This window comes from Pangasianodon hypophthalmus, chromosome 28 (assembly GCF_027358585.1).
Source record: "Pangasianodon hypophthalmus isolate fPanHyp1 chromosome 28, fPanHyp1.pri, whole genome shotgun sequence".
Classification (NCBI taxonomy): domain Eukaryota; kingdom Metazoa; phylum Chordata; class Actinopteri; order Siluriformes; family Pangasiidae; genus Pangasianodon; species Pangasianodon hypophthalmus.
This window is the reverse complement of record NC_069737.1, coordinates 6,370,997-6,392,109: the sequence shown is the minus strand read 5'-3', so window position 1 is coordinate 6,392,109 and position 21,113 is coordinate 6,370,997. Positions and strand designations below refer to the sequence as shown.

Genomic DNA, 21,113 nt, shown 5'->3' with positions numbered 1-21,113 from the left:
CTGTGGAACATCTTGAAGAGGAATAACAGGATGACTCATCAGAAGAGTGCAAGATACACACACACACACACACACACACACACACACACACACACACACACACAAGGCATTCATTCTGCTTCATCACATCATCGCTTTATCCAAACCGTATCTATTAAACTTAGTCATGGGCTGTGTCTCAAACAACCATACTACCCTACTCAGTGTCACTAGCACTCCATCTGTGGTATGTGCAATTTAGCTAGCTAGAAACACATTGCTGAGTGCACCATGTCAGGAAAGATGAATAAATCAAAAACAGACGTTGAAAGAAAGACGGAGCGGAGCGGAGCTGATGTAATACAACAGCAATGAGGAATTCACAGAGACCAAGACTTCAAAGACTTGGCTCAGAGTGCACACTAGGACGTAGCGCTTAAACGTATTTGCTACGCAGTGATTTAGACGATTAGTGCGCAAAACAATCTGTTTAAACATGAGAGACTCTTAAATTCTATACCTCGTGTTTTAATATTGAGTTAACGTTAGCGTTCTTGGCAGGTGGCTAGTTGTGGACAAGTAATGTTCAAAATCGAGGAAAGCTAGCTAATTAACTATTTAGCTATCTAGCGTTACCACAGTAATGTAGTTAGACGATATCAGACCAGTAGATTGGACGCTTAATATACTTCCATACTGAATCTGTCTTATTTCTCTCTCCTTACATATTAAACAGTGTCTACCAAAAAAAAAAAAAAAACATTCTGATGTATATTGTTAATCATGAAATATACCACTACCATATCATTCCATATAAGCTTCTAAACTAAAATGAACGTGTGTGTGTGAGAGCGTGTGTGTGTGTGTGTGTGTGTGGGAGACTGAGGTTGTTAACGTTTAATAATTCAACACTTGGATTCGTCCTCGCTTCCTGCCTCGAGGCAACAAAATGTCCCACTGCGGCAACACACACATGCAGGAAACATGTGACATGATAACATCTTAAAAGAGACTGAGAGTTTGGGGCGGAGCTTAAAAACGGCTGCCGTGTAGTTCTCTAGTGAATACTGAGTAAAAAAAAAAATAAACAAACACACAGAGTGAAAAACAGACTGAAGGCGTAAAACCTGGACGTCTTTCCGTCCCTCTTGTCCCAGGAGTCTTGAATTATTCATGAGCACTTAACTCCTGTATCAGTTATATATTATGGATAAAGGACAGATTGGTTCTTTTAAATAATACAGACGTTTTGTGCGATGCCCTCAGCGCTTGTGTTTAGAGGTGCTGATGTGGAATGTCTTGGCTTGGACTTACGCAATGAAGACAACTTTATTTGAATGAATACCACAGCCACGTCGGATGCTCGAATTCTGATTGGACGGAAAGTGGAGATTAATTTGCTGTAATAAAATATGTTATCGTTTCTATAGCAACAACTCATTCACAGGGACTTGTACGGCGGACGCTTCAGATCAACAAAAATTTTAAAACGTGTAACCGTTGACGTAGTGACGTTTTCTGAGAGGAGATGGACGTTTTATTTGACAGTTGTGAAAGGAGAATCCAGTATCAGTGTCATGTTTTCAGACACGGGGAAAGTCATCAGGAGAGACGAGTTTACGCTTTTTCGGTAACATGATGAGCTGCGTTTTTTTTCTTAACTTCAAGAGAGAGAAAAGAAAAGCCAGTGAGGAAATGATAGCTGCAATAACGCAAGGGTTAACAGGAACTAACTTGATAAACTCGTCGCAAACTCGTAACTAACTTGTTTAACTCGTAGCTATCATATGGAACTTTTATCGTAAACACAATTAAGACAACATAATTTGAATTCATACCCCATCAATGTCGAATGCGCTAATCACAGGTTTATATTAGTGCGCTAGTTCGAACATGTTATCGTTTCTATAGTAACAGCTCATTCACAGGGATTTGTACGGCGGACGCTCCAAAAACAATTTTTTAGAAAAGCGTGTAATTGTTGATATGGTTAGGTTTTCTGTGGGGAGATTCATGGAAGGAGTCTCCAGTGTCAGCACGTATGTTTCCTGACATGGCAAAGTCGCCAGGTCAGACGAGTTTACGCTTTCTCTGTGGCAAGCTGCTTTTTTTTTTTTTTAAACTTCAACACAGTAAACAGAGAAGCTGTTGAGGGAACAACTGTTTATAGCTGATGTAACGTAAGTAATAACAGGAACTAACTTGTTAACCGTAGCTGTAAACAGTTAAAAAGTATAGCTGTGTTCTAAGAGGTATAAAACTTCAGGATGTAAACCGGGGTGTTTTATTCCTTCCGAAGCTGATGGAAAGTTCATTCCAACCAATTGCTTAACTCCTCTGTTTCTTTCTTTTTTGTTTAGTGTTGCTGTGTTTTGTACAGCCCAGTGCTGAAATGCTATATTTCACCTGCACTCATCTGTGAGAACAGCAAAACAGCTGCATCACACACACACACACACACACACACACACACACACATGCGATTAGATATGCTGATGAAGGATGAAGGAAGCTCGCTGCTGCTCTCGATGTACTGAGTCTCTGAAACACACCCTGAGCTCCATGCCTGATGTGCTGAGACACTGCAGCTGCTGCTCCTGGAACAGGTTCATAGCGTCTCTGTTGTTTCTCATAAACACTCGCCCAATCCACGAACTGTGAGAACGCCAAATCTCTACCCTCTAATATTCTCGTCACAGTCAAAGACATGAGCGTCACATGAGCGCCAAGATATTGTCCTTCTCATCTGGCGTGTCGGCTCGTCAACTGACGACGCCAAACGTGGATTTGTCATCGTCTTCGAGTGCCAGGAAACACAAGGAGTCGCTAATGACAGCGAGCGAGCGACAAACACATCGTGTTGCCTTCGAATGCTCCTCATAACGGGAATGATTAGAGACTTTAATGAACCTAGTGTCTGTGTATCTTTAAATGGCTGCTACGTTCTTTTTCAATACACTGCTCTACATGGTACTGCGTCTCTTCTTACGTGCTTATGCTTATTCGTCCAAACCGAAGACTGGTCAGTATATGCCTAATTTGAAAAGTGACTCTCCAAAAGAAAGGTTTAAATATGATGAGTAGGAATTGGTGAGAATCAACGCTAGTGCAGTGATGAGAAATATGTTTAAGAAGTGATTGTTAAAGATGAGTGAGTTTCCATACAAGCACAGTTAAACTAAGTGTATGGGAATTTCATAAAACTACATGGCTGCCTCATTCCTTTTCAAATCAAACAGCTTATACAGCGTTACACTATTTATACTGCCTGAGGAGCATTAGTAAATGTTACACTGTTTAATTCTGGCCTACACAACATGCATTTTTATCCATTTCTAGTCCATTATTTCATATATTCATAATTGTTCTCTTTAAGGTTTGTCCATAGGCCATATGAGACCTCTAAAAATAATACAGGATACATTAATGAGAAATTTTGACTTAACGGTGGGTGTGAATACAGCGAACAAATCAGTTTCAAATTTATAAGCTGCTTTGTGTAGGTGGAGCCCAAAGTAGGGACAGGGTGCAACTGTCCAACCTAAAATAAGCATTCAGTACCTACACAATACCCTGAGTTGTGTTTTTATGCCAAATTGGGCTAGTTATGGAACAAGGACATGGGTGGATAAAGCATTATTTTTATTAGAGATAGTTTAAAGTATAGTTCACAGCCACCAAGATGTTGTTTTAAAGCAAATAATCAGCATTAAATCTACTCGATTTTTTGCAAACAAAGGGAAAGTGCAAGTGCAAACAGTGTCTCTACGATGTACAGAAACATTTCTGTTTTAAAATATAATGCAAAGATTGGGAAAAGGATGATTATGGAGTGGATAATGTCCCTAACAGGTGATAACCAAAAGGTGTATTACAGATACTGCCAATTAGAAATGCGTGCGCACCACGGTGAGTTGAAAGGCTGAGAAAAAAGAAGGAAAAGAGTGTCTCCCAAACATTGTGCGCTAGTTTCAGGTCTGTCTGTGCAATTGTTGAGATGTAGTTGGGCTGTAACTTCGTAGGCCAGACCTGGCAACCCTGGGTATCACAAAGTGTGTGTAAAGATCTCATCACATGCAGTAAAAACACATTTTTCAAGGCAAACATGTTTCAGTTAAACACCTAATTAAAAGAGTTGTGAGCATGGTATTGTTTACGCTAGTTTTCAAACTAACTACATTTTAAAAGTATTTTGCACAGAAAAATTGTATGTCGAAATCCTTATCTCTGTTGAAGCATATAACTTTGTTTGAACAGAAACACCAAAGTAGGCTTTTTTTTTTACCTGTCTACTTCCTGTTTATTACCCCTCCCCCTTTTTTCAATAGTCAGCCTGCAAATAACCTCATAAGAATTTTCAAATAAGAACAGAAACCTTTACAGATGTTCTAAAGCGCCCAGGATAAGTGCACCTTGAATAGGTATTGCGTAACTGATTACAGGAACGCAACCGTCCTCACCAAGTTTTTGCAGGGATTTGCTGAAAATGAGGCTTTGATCTCACTGGTATTTAAATTCATTGAGGTGTTTTGGGTATAATTTGCAAACTCCCGAAAGAGTTTCTAAATCAAAACCGTCCCGATACTCATCTCTATAAAGCTGTGCACGCTTTTGTTCTGAGTTAAAAGCGCACCGTGTTCAGGTAGTTAAGCTGAAGCTGTTGTGCGGGTGTGTTAAATTTAAACACCGTCGTAATTACGGCTCTTAGTGGAGTTTAAATTCACAGCTACGCTCTGAAGAAAATCAGAGAGAGTGAATGGGAGGAAAAGACAGAGAAGGGGAAGAGAAATAGAGAAAAACAGAGAACGAGGGTGAGAGGAAGCAGGTGAGAGTGGTAGAGGTAGAAGAGAGGAGGAGTGTGAGCGAGAGAGAATAAGAGAGAAGTGCTGCAATTACAGTCAATTTTCCAGATGAGGATTCTCAGATCTCGTCAGATCTGTAGGCAACACTGCGGCAGGAACAGACTAATGAAAATTCCTCTGATGGTGAAGATGCTGTGGTGTACGTTTGAAAAACCATCCAAGGCACGGAAAATATCTTGATGAAAATGGAAAAACAAATGGTTGTTTCAATCAGATGTGGGAAGTATTCTTAAGAGCAGCAACATAGTGAGCGCACACCATTATGAAAGGACTGGGACATACTCATGACATCATGTATTTTTCCCGAAAGCACTGTTTCCATCCCCCTCCTTTATCATGTCTTCTCTTTATCCGCACCGAAATGTTTACAACTACATGCTAAACTATCTACTGCTGTACTAAACGATGAGTTGAAATACTACACTACGTCTCTCACAATGAATTTACCAATTGGTGTTGGTTAGCTAGCTAAGCTACCACGATGACCCAACACTTTCCATGGTTTCATCCCAAATTGCACTTCCATACTGAATAGATAGATAGATAGATAGATAGAATAGTGAGCTGGAAGCCTTAGCTACTCTAGCCTACTTAGCAGAAGCCTTAGCTACTCTAGCCATCAAGCTAGTAAGCTCAGCTAAAATTGACGATCTTATGCTATGCTACAATCACAATCCAGGTTTGTTATCCAGCTAGCGAATGCTAGGTAAACTATCCAGTTGTGTAATTACATCCAAGAGCCAAATCTGCTAGCAAGCTAACAGCTGTGGTGATGTCATGTGTAGCTTTTAAGCCTGAAGCATCTGTTCCATTTGTTACACACTAATCCAATGCATGTAATTGCTCATGTTTCTAGAATCTTCTCCTTTCACACTGGTCCATTTGTCTTCCCAATGATTTAAGTCATCACTTTAAAGATTAGGATAATGATGTGTATAAATTGTACTGGTGTTTGTTAGAAACTGCAGGCTTTGTGTGTTAACCTACACGACTTAAACAGATGCCACCGATTCACAAGCTGCACCCATCAGTAACCCGCTGGGCCACTCTTGTTCTCAGGAAAGATTCTTTGCTGATACTCATGAAAGCAGCCTGCGAAGTCTGCAGGGATTGTTACTCTGGAGCAGCTGTATGGAAATGAGGAAGTGCAGGCTATGCAGTCAGACGGCCCGCCCTGGAAGAGTTTAGAAACAAGGCCCCCCTCTCAGCAGCCTCGTTCCAGCCATGAGCTTGGCATATTAGCCATTCAGGAAACAAATAAGACCTCCAACAGAGGCGAACCTCCCAGAAAGGAACAAAAACAACTCGGAGCGATGAAGCAGAGACCAGAGATCTCTTTGAGAGAAGCATGTGTACAGGCCCTTTGCTCGAGTGAAACTCCCTTCCATACACTAGCATACGCTAGTAATTTGCTATACAATATACCATGATCTCAGCACCCATGACAACAACATTGTTGTTGTTGTTAATATTTATGGGTTCTGTGAAAATGTTTAAAATGATTGTGTGGTCTTCTTTTAATATTATTAAAGCACACTGAGCTCTATGTTATATGAATGGTGCTGTAACAAGAAAACTTGCTCAAACACAGATTAGAAAGTAAACACCACGTCTGTTGATTCATTTTCCCTTTAATATAATATTCATCCATTTCGGTTGGAGATGGTCTTCCACTGATATCTATTTTGGGGAATGGACCAGATGGGGTTGAGGTTAATTCTCACTTACTTTCAATGGGATTGTATATTAATGGGTCTAAGAATGAATGCCATTTGGAAACTTTTACTGAAGAGTCTGCTGCCATTGGGAACCTTTCACTGACTGCTACTGGGAACTGCCCACTGACTGCTACTGGGAACTGCCCACTGACTGCTACTGGGAACTGCCCACTGACTGCTACAGGGAACTGCCCGCTGACTGCTACAGGGAACAGTCCACTGACTGCTACTGGGAACAGTCCACTGACTACTACTGGAAAACTTTCATGACTGCCACTGGGAGAACCTTCCACTGACTGCCATTGGGAGAACCTTCCACTGACGGCCACTGGGAGAATCTTCCACTGACGGCCACTGGGAGAACCTTCCACTGACGGCCACTGGGAGAACCTTCCACTGACTGCCACTGGGAGAACCTTCCACTGACGGCCACTGGGAGAACCTTCCACTGACGGCCACTGGGAGAACCTTCCACTGACGGCCACTGGGAGAATCTTCCACTGACGGCCACTGGGAGAACCTTCCACTGACGGCCACTGGGAGAACCTTCCACTGACTGCCACTGGGAGAACCTTCCACTGACGGCCACTGAGAGAACCTTCCACTGACTGCCACTGGGAGAACCTTCCACTGACGGCCACTGGGAGAACTTTCCACTGACGGCCACTGGGAGAACCTTCCACTGACGGCCACTGGGAGAACTTTCCACTGACGGCCACTGGGAGAACCTTCCACTGACTGCCACTGGGAACCTGGTACTGGGAAGTTTCCATTGGCTGGGAAACTTTTACCGGTTACCACTGGCAAACTCAATGACTGCCACTGGACGTTCCATCGTGGACCTACGGAAGGATTACAAAGAGAGACGCTCTCCAATCTTTACTGTCCCTTACGCATTCCCCTCAGCGGGGGCGGCAAAAGCAGCCCTGATGACCTCCTTCCCAGCTCCTGGTTGCTTGGCAACACTGAGAGGGTTGAATGGCCAGAGGGATGCAGAGGCATATCTGTGGCCTGATGCTGTGAATCTGGAGGGACTTTTCCAGCACACATTTGGTCTAAGTCGAAGTCTTAAAAAGAATAAGTATAATGGTAATATACAGATATAACTGTTATATATAACTGTTATATATAACATATAAAAATCTTTTTTATATGCTCTTTGTTAAAGCATCAGTTGGATGCTGATGCTGCTGATTCATTCATGTGCCCTTCAGTAATGAGTGTCCCAAGGGTCTTTATTAAAGTATGCATGTTATTCCATTTCACAAACATTAGGTTTATTTTAGGAGTCAGAGATGCAACTGTTACCTGACATGTAGAGAGAGGGAGAACACACTACAAACTCCTTCATTTATCTGGAAAATATTATCATAAATCTCCAACCAATGCTTATTCACGCTATCCAGCTAATGTTCACATTTTCCTCATAATCTGTTTGTGTATCCGTCCAGCTCTCTCTCTCTCCATCTGCCTAGACATTAGCCTACACTGGATGTGGGGATGTGGGTTAATTACTATTCTGGGACTGTACTTTCACAAACAGCCGCACTGTTTTTTTTCCTGCCATCCGGCCGGTTTATGGTCCAGACAGATTTTAATATCCTGTTGCTTCTGAAAGCAAATAAAAGATGACACAGGCTAACACAATGCAATTAAGAAGAATCAGAGCGTGAAGCAGGTCAGGATGAGTGGAGTGAAGAAACAAACTCGGGGTGGGGAGACGGAGTTTATTTGAAATCTGTCTGACACGCTAACTTACTTAAACAGACTTTCTAACAGAGCTCTGAGACAAAGACGGATTCTTACACAGTGTTTTAAAACTGCAGCTGTGGATATCCTTTAAGAATGCTCAATTATACCAAGCATTTATTAAAAAAAATAAATAAATAAATACTACGTGGTGTGATGCCGTTACCGTGCCAAAGATGATTATACTCCTATAACAGCACGTCACGGGGTGTTTTATTTCTTGCACAACACAGCAATTCGCCAGCAATTACTGTTCCATTTAATGTTATGGAAATTTTGCAAAATAAGTTTATCATCATCTGACGTTACAGCAGCTAGAATCAGTCGTTCCCTCACCAGCCTCTCTTTTCTCTCTGTCTGTTCTGAGTAACTCAAACAACTAAACTCAAATAACCACTCTTTACAACTGTGATGAGCAGAAAAGCATCTCAGAACACACAAAACATCACACTTTGAGGCTAGAAAAGCTGAAGTTTGTCATGTTACTGAGAAACCTCAAAGCTCAACAACTTCCGTTCTTGGACTTTCCCTGTGGTGGAGAAATTACAGTCTGACACTGGAGACTCCTCCTATAAATGCTGAATAAACATCTAGTTATATCGCCATAGCAACGTGTATACATTTTGCTTTGTTAAATAACTGATCAGTCCATTTATTATTAGACTTGGGTTGGAGGGTCCGCCAAACAAGTCTCTGTCTAAGTTGCTGTTATAGAAATCTAATCCTTCTGACCAATCAGCTTGGAGAATCTGACAGCTCTGTGGAATAAAAATTCAAAAGCTGGCTGTAAACACGAGCCACAGAAATGTGCTTGTGTAACTAAGGCTTCTTTTCCACTGTAGAGCCGGATGGTTCTGGGCACGGGGAGTAACCGAAAGCATCCAATGGCGTTTCCACCTGGACACTTTCTGGCACAGAAAACACTCACACTCCGAGCTCTGCACTGTGAGATCACCATTTTAATGCAGCATAGCCATTAATGCGGGATGTTTAGCGCTTTGGTGTTCACTGATTGGTTTTTGCCACGCTCTGTACACCAAGCGTCTTTTTTTACACCACTTTCAGAGCGCTGCTTAAAGATGTGGTCTTGCTTGATTAAGGAAAACTCATAGCATTCTATCTATCCATGTATATATATGGGTATATAGACCACATAAGACATCATCTCTGACTCGTGACGTCGTTTCTTGTCACTACATTTCTTTTCCTTAAAGCCTTTTTTACCATGATTCACTTGGAGATAGAAGAAGAAACTAACCATTAGTGACTTATATCACAATGTGTGTAAATTGTGTGTAACTATTTAAGTCTTTCACATTCCTGCAGAAGAAAAAAACAACAAACGCACACCTGAAACCTCTGACATTACAGATTCTTCAGTGAACAAGCAGTCCCTGTACAAGACGCAGCATTCCTGGAAGCTCAAAACATCCTTCCTGCTTATCTTCGACTTTAATTCTGACCCAAATCTGATCATTATGAAGTAAAGCTGTTATTAGATCAGTGTCAATAGAAAGCTTTTTATTAAGCTGGTACTCATAAGTTAGATAGATGTGTTTTATTGTACGCCGCCTCAATGCAATGTTTGAACACACACGGTAAAGACCAGAGCCGGCTTTACGGAGTGTCATGCGCTCCCTTTATTACTATCCCACTTCCACAGCTCCTGAAATACAACCTCAGTTCTGTAAAGATCAGACAAGCTGAAATATGCCTGAATGTTGTGTTTTAAAAGGGTTTTACAGATAGCAAGGACACAAAGACATGAAAAGAAAGATCTGTACTAGGGAGATATAGATATTGTTTACGCACACATGATAAAAGGATGACTACAATACAAACATGTGGGAAAAGAATCATACATGAAAGACTGCAGCCTGCATGAACACGCCATCCTGAGAAAATTCCCAACCACCTCCGTCCCATGTACAACTTTCCAGATCTCACACTGGTACTAAACTGGCTTCCTTTAAATGTTTGAGTAGCTCCTTGGTGTCAAAACTAGTTTGATAATTTCACAAAGAGACAAAGGTTTTAGAAATTAGCCGAAGTTCGGCCAGCTAGCTAGCATCGTCAGTGTAGACCCGGAAGCATTTACGAATAAAAATTCTTAGGAATCCTGTCAGGTTAGTTTATATAACAAACTAGTTAACAAGATCTGTGAAAAACAGCAATGCGGACGCCTGAACTTCAAGCCACGCCCACTTTCTTTGATAATAACTTGTTTCACGGACGTTCCTCTATTTTAAATGAAAAGAATGCAGTCGTTCTTTAATAAATAAAGAAGTGTAAGCATTGGCTAACATTTGCTGTGGTAGAAGAGGAGTAAAACATGGCAGGAAGTGCTGTTATTAGAAAACCTTGAGATAACAGTAACTCTGCTTCATCACACCACCTTGTAATTAACTCTTTTTTTTTGCGTTATTGCAACATTTTTAAAGAATAATGAATGCAAAGTTCATGGAAAGAGCCATCAGCATTTTTTTTTTAGAACCCAACCATATATTAGTGAATGGAGGACAATCAGGGACATGAATATTTGGGCAATCAGCCACTGGAGCTTCTCCTCTCCGCCAAAGCGCTGAGACAATCAAAAACACAGCCATGCGGAGAAACACAAAGCTTGGTGCAGAGCTCAGAGCTAGCATTTGCTCTCTAATGAGGATCGGAGGGAGTGTGGGAGGAGGCGACGTCGTCTTCTTAAAGCGCCCTTCATCCTCTGATCTCTAAAACAATCGTGCAGTGAGTTTAAAAACCGAACGCGTCTCTGGAGGCCGGACACAAAGTGCACTTTAATTAAAACGTAGCCCTAATCTCTCAGCGACGGCTTTCCATGCAAAAAAATAGTGACAAAGTTCCGTGTTTATTAATTAACCAGTGTAATTAACTGGAAGGGGCTTTACTGTGTTCCTACAATTAACACACCTACATCAACCCCTCTCTTTACTTCTCTGCAGGATGGTGATGGAAGGAAGCTGGACTCTGTTAGTGTTTTTCCACCAACATGACACTGGAGCCAACTCTCAGCTAGTAAACAACGCGTACTGTTCCTCCTTAAAGCTGCTGGTGTGGAACGAGGAGTCAATGCCGGCACAACGTCATGTCATATCCCCGTGAGAACAACTGGAGGGAGAATAAACAGCATTGTTGTGGGGGGAAAAAGAGAGAAATCAAGACCACTACCATGGATCAGTATCAGAAGCAAACATTTATCTGACAACTGTAATGAACTGAATGGGTTCAGTGAACTAATCCTAACGCACTACAATGTTGTCACTGCACTAAATTAATACGTGCTAATATTTAGCTGTAATCTTATTGTGTTTACTCGACAACATGTCGCACTTTCCTTATCAGCTGTTACTGTTTTACTCGACCAGATGGTAATGGAAACCTGCCTCAGTGCACAGCATGTACGGACGTGAGGTTTACATAAGCACCATTAATTCATTACTTTTAATTTTTTTTAAAAATTTTGGTCATTTACATTGTTTTTATAATAGAATTTAAAATTGCGTACTAAAACACACACACGTGCACACGCGCGCACACGCACACTCTGTGTCGAGACTTTGTACAGAATGGTTCGAAAAACAAAAAACAGTGAGCGAGATCAGAGATTCTGAAGAGCCTTCAGTTAAAACCAACCAGATTTATACGCACACACACACACACACACACATACATATATTATATATATATATATACATATATTATATATATATATATATATATATATATATATATATATATATATATATATATATATATATATATATATACACTATATTACCAAAAGTATTTGGTCACCTGCCTTGACTCACATATGAACTTAAGTGCCATCCCATTCCTAACCCATAGGGTTCAATATGATGTCGGTCCACCTTTTGCAGCTATTACAGCTTCAACTCTTCTGGGAAGGCTGTCCACAAGGTTGAGGAGTGTGTTTATAGGAATTTTTGACCATTCTTCCAAAAGCGCATTGGTGAGGTCACACACTGATGTTGGTCGAGAAGGCCTGGCTCTCAGTCTCCGCTCTAATTCATCCCAAAGGTGTTCTATTGGGTTCAGGTCAGGACTCTGTGCAGGCCAGTCAAGTTCATTCACACCAGACTCTGTCATCCATGTCTTTATGGACCTTGCTTTGTGCACTGGTGCACAGTCATGTTGGAAGAGGAAGGGGCCCGCTCCAAACTGTTCCCACAAGGTTGGGAGCATGGAATTGTCCAAAATGCTTTGGTATCCTGAAGCATTCAAAGTTCCTTTCACTGGAACTAAGGGGCCAAGCCCAACTCCTGAAAAACAACCCCACACCATAATTCCTCCTCCACCAAATTTCACACTCGGCACAATGCAGTCCGAAATGTACCGTTCTCCTGGCAACCTCCAAACCCAGACTCGTCCATCAGATTGCCAGATGGAAAGCGTGATTCATCACTCCAGAGAACGCGTCTCCACTGCTCTAGAGTCCAGTGGCGGCGTGCTTTACACCACTGCATCCGACGCTTTGCATTGCACTTGGTGATGTGTGGCTTGGATGCAGCTGTTCAGCCATGGAAACCCATTCCATGAAGCTCTCTGCGTACTGTACTTGGGCTAATCTGAAGGTCACATGAAGTTTGGAGCTCTGTAGCAATTGACTGTGAAGAATGTCGACGACCTCTTTGCACTATGCGCTTCAGCATCCGCTGACCCCTCTCCGTCAGTTTACGTGGCCTACCACTTCGTGGCTGAGTTGCTGTTGTTCCCAAACTCTTCCATTTTGTTATGATAAAGCTGACAGTTGACTGTGGAATATTTAGGAGCGAGGAAATTTCACGACTGGATTTGTTGCACAGGTGGCATCCTATGACAGTTCCACGCTGGAATTCACTGAGCTCCTGAGAGCGGCCTCTTCTTTCACAAATGTTTGTAAAAACAGTCTGCATGCCTAAGTGCTTGATTTTATACACCTGTGGCCAGGCCAAGTGATTAGGACACCTGATTCTGATCATTTGGATGGGTGACCGAATACTTTTGGTAATATAGTGTATATATGTGTGTGTGTGTGTGTGTGTATATATATATATATATATATATATATATATATATATATATATATATATATATATGTATATATATATAGGGGTAATTAACTCTTTTTTTTGTGTCACTGCAACATTTTTAAAGAATAATGAATGCAAAGTTCATGGAAAGAGCCATCAGCATATATATGGACACACACAAATACACACACAATCTAAAACACTTAAAGTATACTTCCACTAGAAATGAATAAAAACATGGCTTTTTTAATCGCTTGATCCTTTTCACCCTAGCGTACAGTTTCCTGTGTGTACTGAATCAACACCATTTTAATCACTGTAAACTGAACGAGGTGAAAAATGCATGAAGACGCTTTCATCTTGCTAACGCAACACACACACACACACTCACACACACTCACACACACTCACACACACTCACACACACTCACACACACACACACACACTCACACACACTCACACACACACCCTGGTCCTTTGGGTTATGCTAAACCCTTAACAAATAGATGACAAACGAGGAAGCGCTGAATGTGCAGATCTCGTACAAGATGTACAAATCTTATCTGCTTGTTTTACAGATCATAACGCTCTGTAGTGATCTTGATGTTGCAGGCTAAACACACACCTCCTACACACACACACACACACTTTTTTACACACATTCCATTGACATTATGATTACTGTAAGTAATTCTTGCTACGCCTACAACAAAACCACACCCAGACCTTCACCTGAGTAAACAAAAAGAAATATCTTGTCTCTTCTAAGCTTTTCTGAAATAATAGTAATAATAATAGTAATAATAATAATAATAATAATAATAATAATAATAATAATAATAATAATTGGTAACAGACATTTAACTCAGCCCGATTATCATCAGGACCTCTAATCCTTTTTAAAAACACACACCTCTACACACACACACTTTCTTTCTCATAATACAAAACTTTGAGGTGTACTTTTAACACACTCTGTCCTGTGTATTAATGTAGATGCACAACGCAAGACTCTAACCACAGTAATTTAAATATTAAAAATATTTTTAAAAAAACTCAGTGTGATCATCAGGCCTGAACAGATGATGAGGAAAGGAGGAGTGTGTGTTGTGTTTGTAGCTTATCATATCACACCCAGGTCTCGTCAAACTGAACCTGTGCTCCTCTGGAAGATTCCCTTCACAAGGTTAAATCACTCAAGGTGTGTTTACATTTCAGTGTGCGTGTGTGTGTGTGTGTGTGTGTGTGTGTGTGTGTGTGTGTGTGTGTGTGTGTGTGTGTGTGTGTGAGAGAGAGAGAGAAGATGTGCATGTAGGTTTTGTTTACTCTGTCAAGCCCCCCAGATGAAAGTAAAAGCCGGGTCTGAAACACACACAACGTCCACAACGTCCTTCTAACTGCAAAAGTTGCACTGGAGCTATGAATCTAATGTAGCAAACATGATCAAGAGAAGATTATAGCCTGCAGTTTAGCGTCGTTCAAGCTGCATGGCTAAATAATCACGCGGCTACCACTTCTCGTCTGATCGACACTCGAGGTGAGACGGAAACTCATGCGTGTTTTATTTGTGGCTGAAAATGACTACGTTTACCAGAGAGAGAGGGAGAGTTTTAACTGAAAAGGACTGAAAAGCAAATTACAGGTTTGCTTCTTTCCTTTGAAAAACACACTCTTACGCCTAGAGAATAATCGAGACAATTTTCAGGTCAATTCGCCCCTTCTGATTCCCGAGGACCGCGAGAGATGTCCAATCTTCTCAGATTATCACTTGGGTGTGAGATGAACCCCTCCAATATTTACAACTCAGAATTCCGTAGTGTGGGGGATGGGACACGCACACACACCCCAACTATCTCGTAATAACAAAATTTTGACGTTGAAAGACTACATCTTCAACAAGCAGCACTGCAGCGCAGCGGGTTCTCCCGTAGCTATGTTAGCTAGCTAGCTAGTTAGATGAAAATGATGATCTCCCTGTAATGAGAGAGCTGTTTCTCCAGTACAGGGCAAGAGGGGAGCGGTTGTGTGTACCTATAAGAAAATAAGAACTCGTTAAATTTTCTGCCATGCCATAAGGATTACGGTGTGTTTTATCAACTTTTTCTCCAAGTATTGTTTAATCTCTTCTGAGAATGAGCAATCTGTCACCTCACATTCTTCAGGTTCACCCCAACCTGGTGAGGACAGTTGACTCAAGCCTAACTTTACGAGGACTTTTAATCCTTTTTGGTCCTCACAAAGTGCTGAAAACACACACACACACTTTCTCATAATACAATCTTTTAGGTGTTACAGCGGAGTCAGAATTTCTATCCGAAATCACTTTACTGAAACATGAGGATCACCGACAAGACCTGAGTGTGGTCAAAATCCCAGGCTCTGAGATTCGGGATCATTGATCAGGACTGTTTGATTCTGGGTACATCCTGTAACGCGGGAGGAGGTTAATGACTGAACGACAATGCAGGACATAAACAAAAGTCATTACATATACGTGAAGTATCACACTGGATAGCGGTGTATAAATCCTGTACAGAAGTGTGGGCCAGACATTCCACATGGGAGTGACTTTATCTTACGAGCACAAATGTTAGCCAAACAGGAACAGAACCCAGTGAAAAGCAGTGACTGGAATAAACAAAGGCCCGGCCCTGATGTGAAGGCCGGGAGATGAAAGAGCAGGAGCGTTACAGCACTCTCTCGCTGTGTGTTTGCTGAAGGATCGGCTTCTCAGAAGTGAGTGCGGCTTTAACGAAGAGCAGATGGAGGAACGGCGCTGTGTGGTGTACGTTAACGCATTAAAGCAAACATCACAGAGAAAGCTGGAATCACTCAGCGCTACTTTGTGAGAGAAACGCTACCTGAGTCGATTTATTAGAGCTGCGTAAGTAACCGTATGGTAGTCAGGACTGTGATTTTTTCAGCTTCCTCAGTTAAGCAGTGAGGTGAGCTAAAGCTGCTGAGGAAGTATTCGTGTTTACATCACAGCGCTGTTGTGTTCTCGATTCTGATTGGTTGATTCATTTTCTATAACAGCAGTTCTGACAGTAGTGTCAGCTGTTATATACATTAATGTCCTCCTTCTAATCCGTTTCTATAGTAACAGCTTACTTTCTGCAAGGAGACGTTTATTTAACATTTTTGGAAGGAGTCTCCAGTGCCAGCACTTTGTAACAGTCAGAGGTAAAGCTGTTTTTTAAGTTTTCTGACACAAGAGAGTCTTCAGCACAGAGCTTTGATGTGCTTTGAACATTAAATGAAGCTCGCAGAAGTTCCACAACATTAAATGTAACTATAAAGGGATAAAAAGGACAATGTTGTCCTGTTGTAAATAGAAAAATATGTTAGTGTTAGGAAATAAAACACTTTGGCATGTGGTGATAAAAAATAATCAACTTTTGGGGTGGCAAGAGTAACTTCATGTCAGACCACATCACACCAACACAATCACTGATTATTTTCCTATAACTGCACACCACCAAAGTGTTTTCAACTCTGACGCAAATCAGTTTGGCTCCTTAATGTTATGGCATGAGTAATAATAATTGTGATGATTATTATTATTATTATTATTATTATATTTTGCCATTTTTCTGCAGCCACACTGGAAAGAAATGACCTGAAATTAATTAATTACTTCAGATTTTTAATTCTAGAAAAAAAAAAATCTCGCAATTGATTTTGCAATAAATGTGAAGATGGATAGCTACATATTAGCTACGTCTATCTATTGATGGTCTTCTAATAGCTAGTATCTGCATAAATCTATCTATATTTATCCAATCTATAAGGATGTAATATAAAAGTATAATCACATGAATGACCTGAAGAAGTCAAAATAAATATTTGAAAATAACATTTTTTGATTAAGCTGTCAGTACTTTTGACACAACATCCAAAAAAAAAAAAGGCTGAGATTCAAAGGGTCTGCAATTCGCAAAAACGCGGCACACTGGAAAAAGTTCAAAAGCTCCAAGTTCAAAGAAAACGACCGCAACTCTGACAGCCACTGTGCAGTTTTTTTTTAAAGAGACGTGTTTGAAGGTACAGAAGCAGCGTCTCATCTATGTCTGTGTGAACATTGGATATGACAGCAAAGCAAGTCTGGGAGTCCATGAAACACACACACACCTGACCTCAGTGCAGTCGTGTAGCGCTGCTCGTACACTTGCGTTTACACGCTGTGTCTAAATTCACACATATGACAATCCAAATGAATTCTTTCTTATCTGAATATCTGATATCACCTGGTTATCTCAAGTTTCAGTACAGTTTAATGACTATTATCACAACAGAGCAAACAAAATCAAACATAAAATACAGAGAGCTAAACCTCTGAGGTATTTTGGATCTTAAAGCGACGACTTAATGAGCGCTTTGCTGTTAATGAGCGAGTTGTTAAGTCTAGAGACAAATGACTCAGTGCAAGTATTTACTGTAAAATATAAATATGGCAGTGGAGGCTGAACAGTTAAGGCTCTGGGTTACTGATCAGAAGGTCGGGGGGTTCAAGCCCCAGCACTGTCAAGCTGCTGCTGTTGGGCACTTGAGCAAAGCCCTTAACCACATCTGCTCCAGGGGTGCTGTATCATGTCTGACCCTGCGCTCTGACCCCAGCTTCCTAGCAAGCTGGGATATGCACAAAAAAAAAAAATAAAAATTAAAAAAAAAAACCTGCATTTCATTGGCTCTGTACTTGTACTCTGCACTATGACACAATAAAATTGAATCTAAATCTAATCTAAAAAATATGTTGCGAAGACAAGTGACGAAGAAAAAACATTTCCATTCACTCAGATCTATTCCTTGATTAGATTTTCTAACTTTAGAATAATTAAAACAAGATAATTTAAACAAAAATGCCAAAATGTACAGGGTTAGAAAACTCATGATAGCTATTGTGTAGCTAGATACACTCCTATAGGAAGGTACAGAAATACCTAACCACCTGTTCAGTCATGCAATTATCCAATCAGCCAATCACGTGTCAGCAGCACAACGTATGAAATCATGCAGAAGCAGGTCAAGAGCTTGAGGTAATGCTCACATGTGACAGGAGAATGAGGCAAAAAAAAGATGTGATCTCAGTAACCGTGGCACGGTTGTTGGCGAGTATTTCACAAACTGCTGATCTCCTGGGAATTTCACCCATTACAGTCTCTAGAGTTTACACAGAATGGTGCAAAAAAACAAAAAACATTCAGTGAACTTGTTGATGAGAGAGGACAGAGGAGGGGTGGAGCTGGGTGGAGATGACAGGAAGGCTACGGTAACTCAAATCACCACCCTTTACAACCGTCGTGAGCAGAAAAGCATCTCACAAGACATCGGACTTCGGGCCATGAACAGAACTTTTTTTTAAATAGTATATACAGTATAAAATATAAATATATATTCACACTGTATACTAACTTTCAGCTTTCTGGTACACGCCCACCTTCAAACCTTGAGAGACAGGGCCTAACAATGTACATTACTATATAATATAATATAATATAATATGATATAATCTAATATAATGGGCTTAACACAGTTACACTATATTGCAAACATTTGGTAAAATTGGATTTTTATGACAAACTACAACTGCCCTTGAGCTGAAATGTGTGTGTTTGTTTGCTTGATTCTTTGTATTAGAGTTTACTGCCATAGCAGCTTCAATGGCTATTTCATAGCAAATACAGGTATTAATCAAAAATTCAATAAAATTCAGCTTAAAAAGTCAGACATTTCTGTACTACATGATGACTCTACACAAGATTCTTTAAATTTACTTGTGATAAAAATTCTAATAGTTTTGCGGGGTCCATCTTACAAAACAAGTCTTTCAAAGTTTGTCCTGATCAAAGCCGTTGCCTCATGACATTAAAAAGGGGCGAAACGTGATACTGAATTAAAGTGAATTTAACGTACAGCGTTATAAAAGTGCTGATGCGATACAGAGCATTAACAAATTAAAAAAAAAAACAAGAAAAGATTGCACGTGGGATATTTTTCCTGAGAATGTGCACCATCCAGGTGCTGAAAAGCGCAACAATGAATATTAATGAAGACATAATGAGCATCATTGCAACGATGATGAGTATTAGAGTGAAATTAGGACACTGTATGTTAGTCAGGGAGATGAAACGATGTAGACTTTCCTAAACAAATCTCCAGAATGGGTGTGAACTGAAACACAAAGCTGGCATTACGACACACTGCCACCTACTGACTGTACACTGTAATTACACTCAGCTACAGAGGCATAGCATAACCTTACAAGTACAGTACATACCAGTGATTATCTGATAGTAGAGTAGCAGAAAAGAATAGTTTTGAGAAAAGGAAAGTGTCCTTACCTTCATGAGGCAAAGCCAGCACAGGCAGAAAGGATGACATGAAAAAGGAAAAGAGAAAATAAAGAGTCAGAATCATGTTTATGAGCTTCACAAGACATTAAGGAACATTTCATTATTGAACACTGAGACTATGAGAGATTTGTTTCAGGTGTGTAGAAGTGCTTAAGAAAAAAAACAGCATATTATGTTTAATAATATTTTTAAATCATCAAAATTCCATTACATTTATGACATGATCATGACTCTGTTGAAAAATGAAAAATACTAAAATGTATTTGTATATATCTGGTCACTTTGAGAGACAGCTGTGGTGTATATTTTTAAACTTTCATGAAACAATTATAAAATTATAGAAATGCTTTTCAAATCCAGCCATAAAATAATGGATCACAAAAAAAAGCAAAAAAAAACCAAAAAACCCTGCCTTCTGAATAATGCAGCTTGGGACCCTCCATTTAATGCAGAATATTTTGAAGCGTGTGCCAAATATCACGGTCACACTATCAGTGTGTTTCAGCATCTTAAGAAAACGTTTTCTTTTGAGATAAGAGATTGCTATTACGTATTTGTGATTATTCATGACATTATGCTGTTAATAATCAATAATTATCGGCTTGTTAATCAATGACAGGGTAAACAGCCAGCAGCTATGTCACGGCTTGGTGGGTAATGACAGTGGGATATAGGCTCTGTGTGTGTGTGTGTGTTTGTGTGTGAGAAGTGTTTCCAGGCACGCAGCCGCTCCACTCGAGCGTGAACACTCGATGAAACTCTGAAAGGAACGTAATTAGCAAACCAAAACAGAAACAAGAGGGGTTTTGGCATATGCTATTCATGCAAATGTACACAACACTCCGTGTGCGTGTATGTGTGTGTGTGTTTATAAATTCAACAACAATCCTTTCACCTGCTAATGAAAGCCAAACCGCTTTGTTATACCTCATAACAAAACAACCCCTACAGAAAATTTGAAAGGCATGGCTCACTTTATGATCATTTTTAAAATGCCCCTATGTTATATTCATAAAGAGGGTGCCTAGGTAGGCTGTACTCCCCTGCTATTTTATTACGAACCTAAAGACACGAGTTGGACCGAGTTCTGGACGAAAACTTCATCCTGCTTTGCTGCTCCGCTGATGCATCTAAGAGCATCCACTCCTTTAATACCATCTGCGTTCACTTTGCTACTTCAAAAATGACGCAGCATGAAGAAGAAAATTGGTTCACTCACTCACTCACATACATACATACATACATGCATACAGGTTTGTATGAAACTCAAGACCAACCCAAGAGAGCTCAGTGCATAGAGGATGAGCAAGCTGCAACGTACAAAGCGTCATTCTCCATTTTAGTCCATTCCAATTTGGATGGAAATGACCCAGAGGAGAGACGCATCCTCTGTTCCTCTCGCAAAA

The 21,113-nt window shown here is 40.5% G+C and overlaps 1 protein-coding gene across 4 annotated transcripts in view; it reads right to left on the bottom strand.

Moving 5' to 3' along the window:
- Nucleotides 1-21,113, bottom strand: part of fbxw7 (F-box and WD repeat domain containing 7) — a 127,458-nt gene that overhangs the window by 39,132 nt on the left and 67,213 nt on the right. Inside the window, exon 2 of one of the 4 annotated variants that reach the window (XM_053231133.1) lies at nucleotides 18,402-19,695. The exons of the other annotated variants lie outside the window; for them this stretch is intronic. Coding sequence (XP_053087108.1) covers nucleotides 18,402-18,506 — 105 coding nt within the window. The 5' untranslated portion in view covers nucleotides 18,507-19,695. The remainder of the gene's footprint in view (nucleotides 1-18,401; nucleotides 19,696-21,113) is intronic. 4 annotated transcript variants of the gene reach the window in all.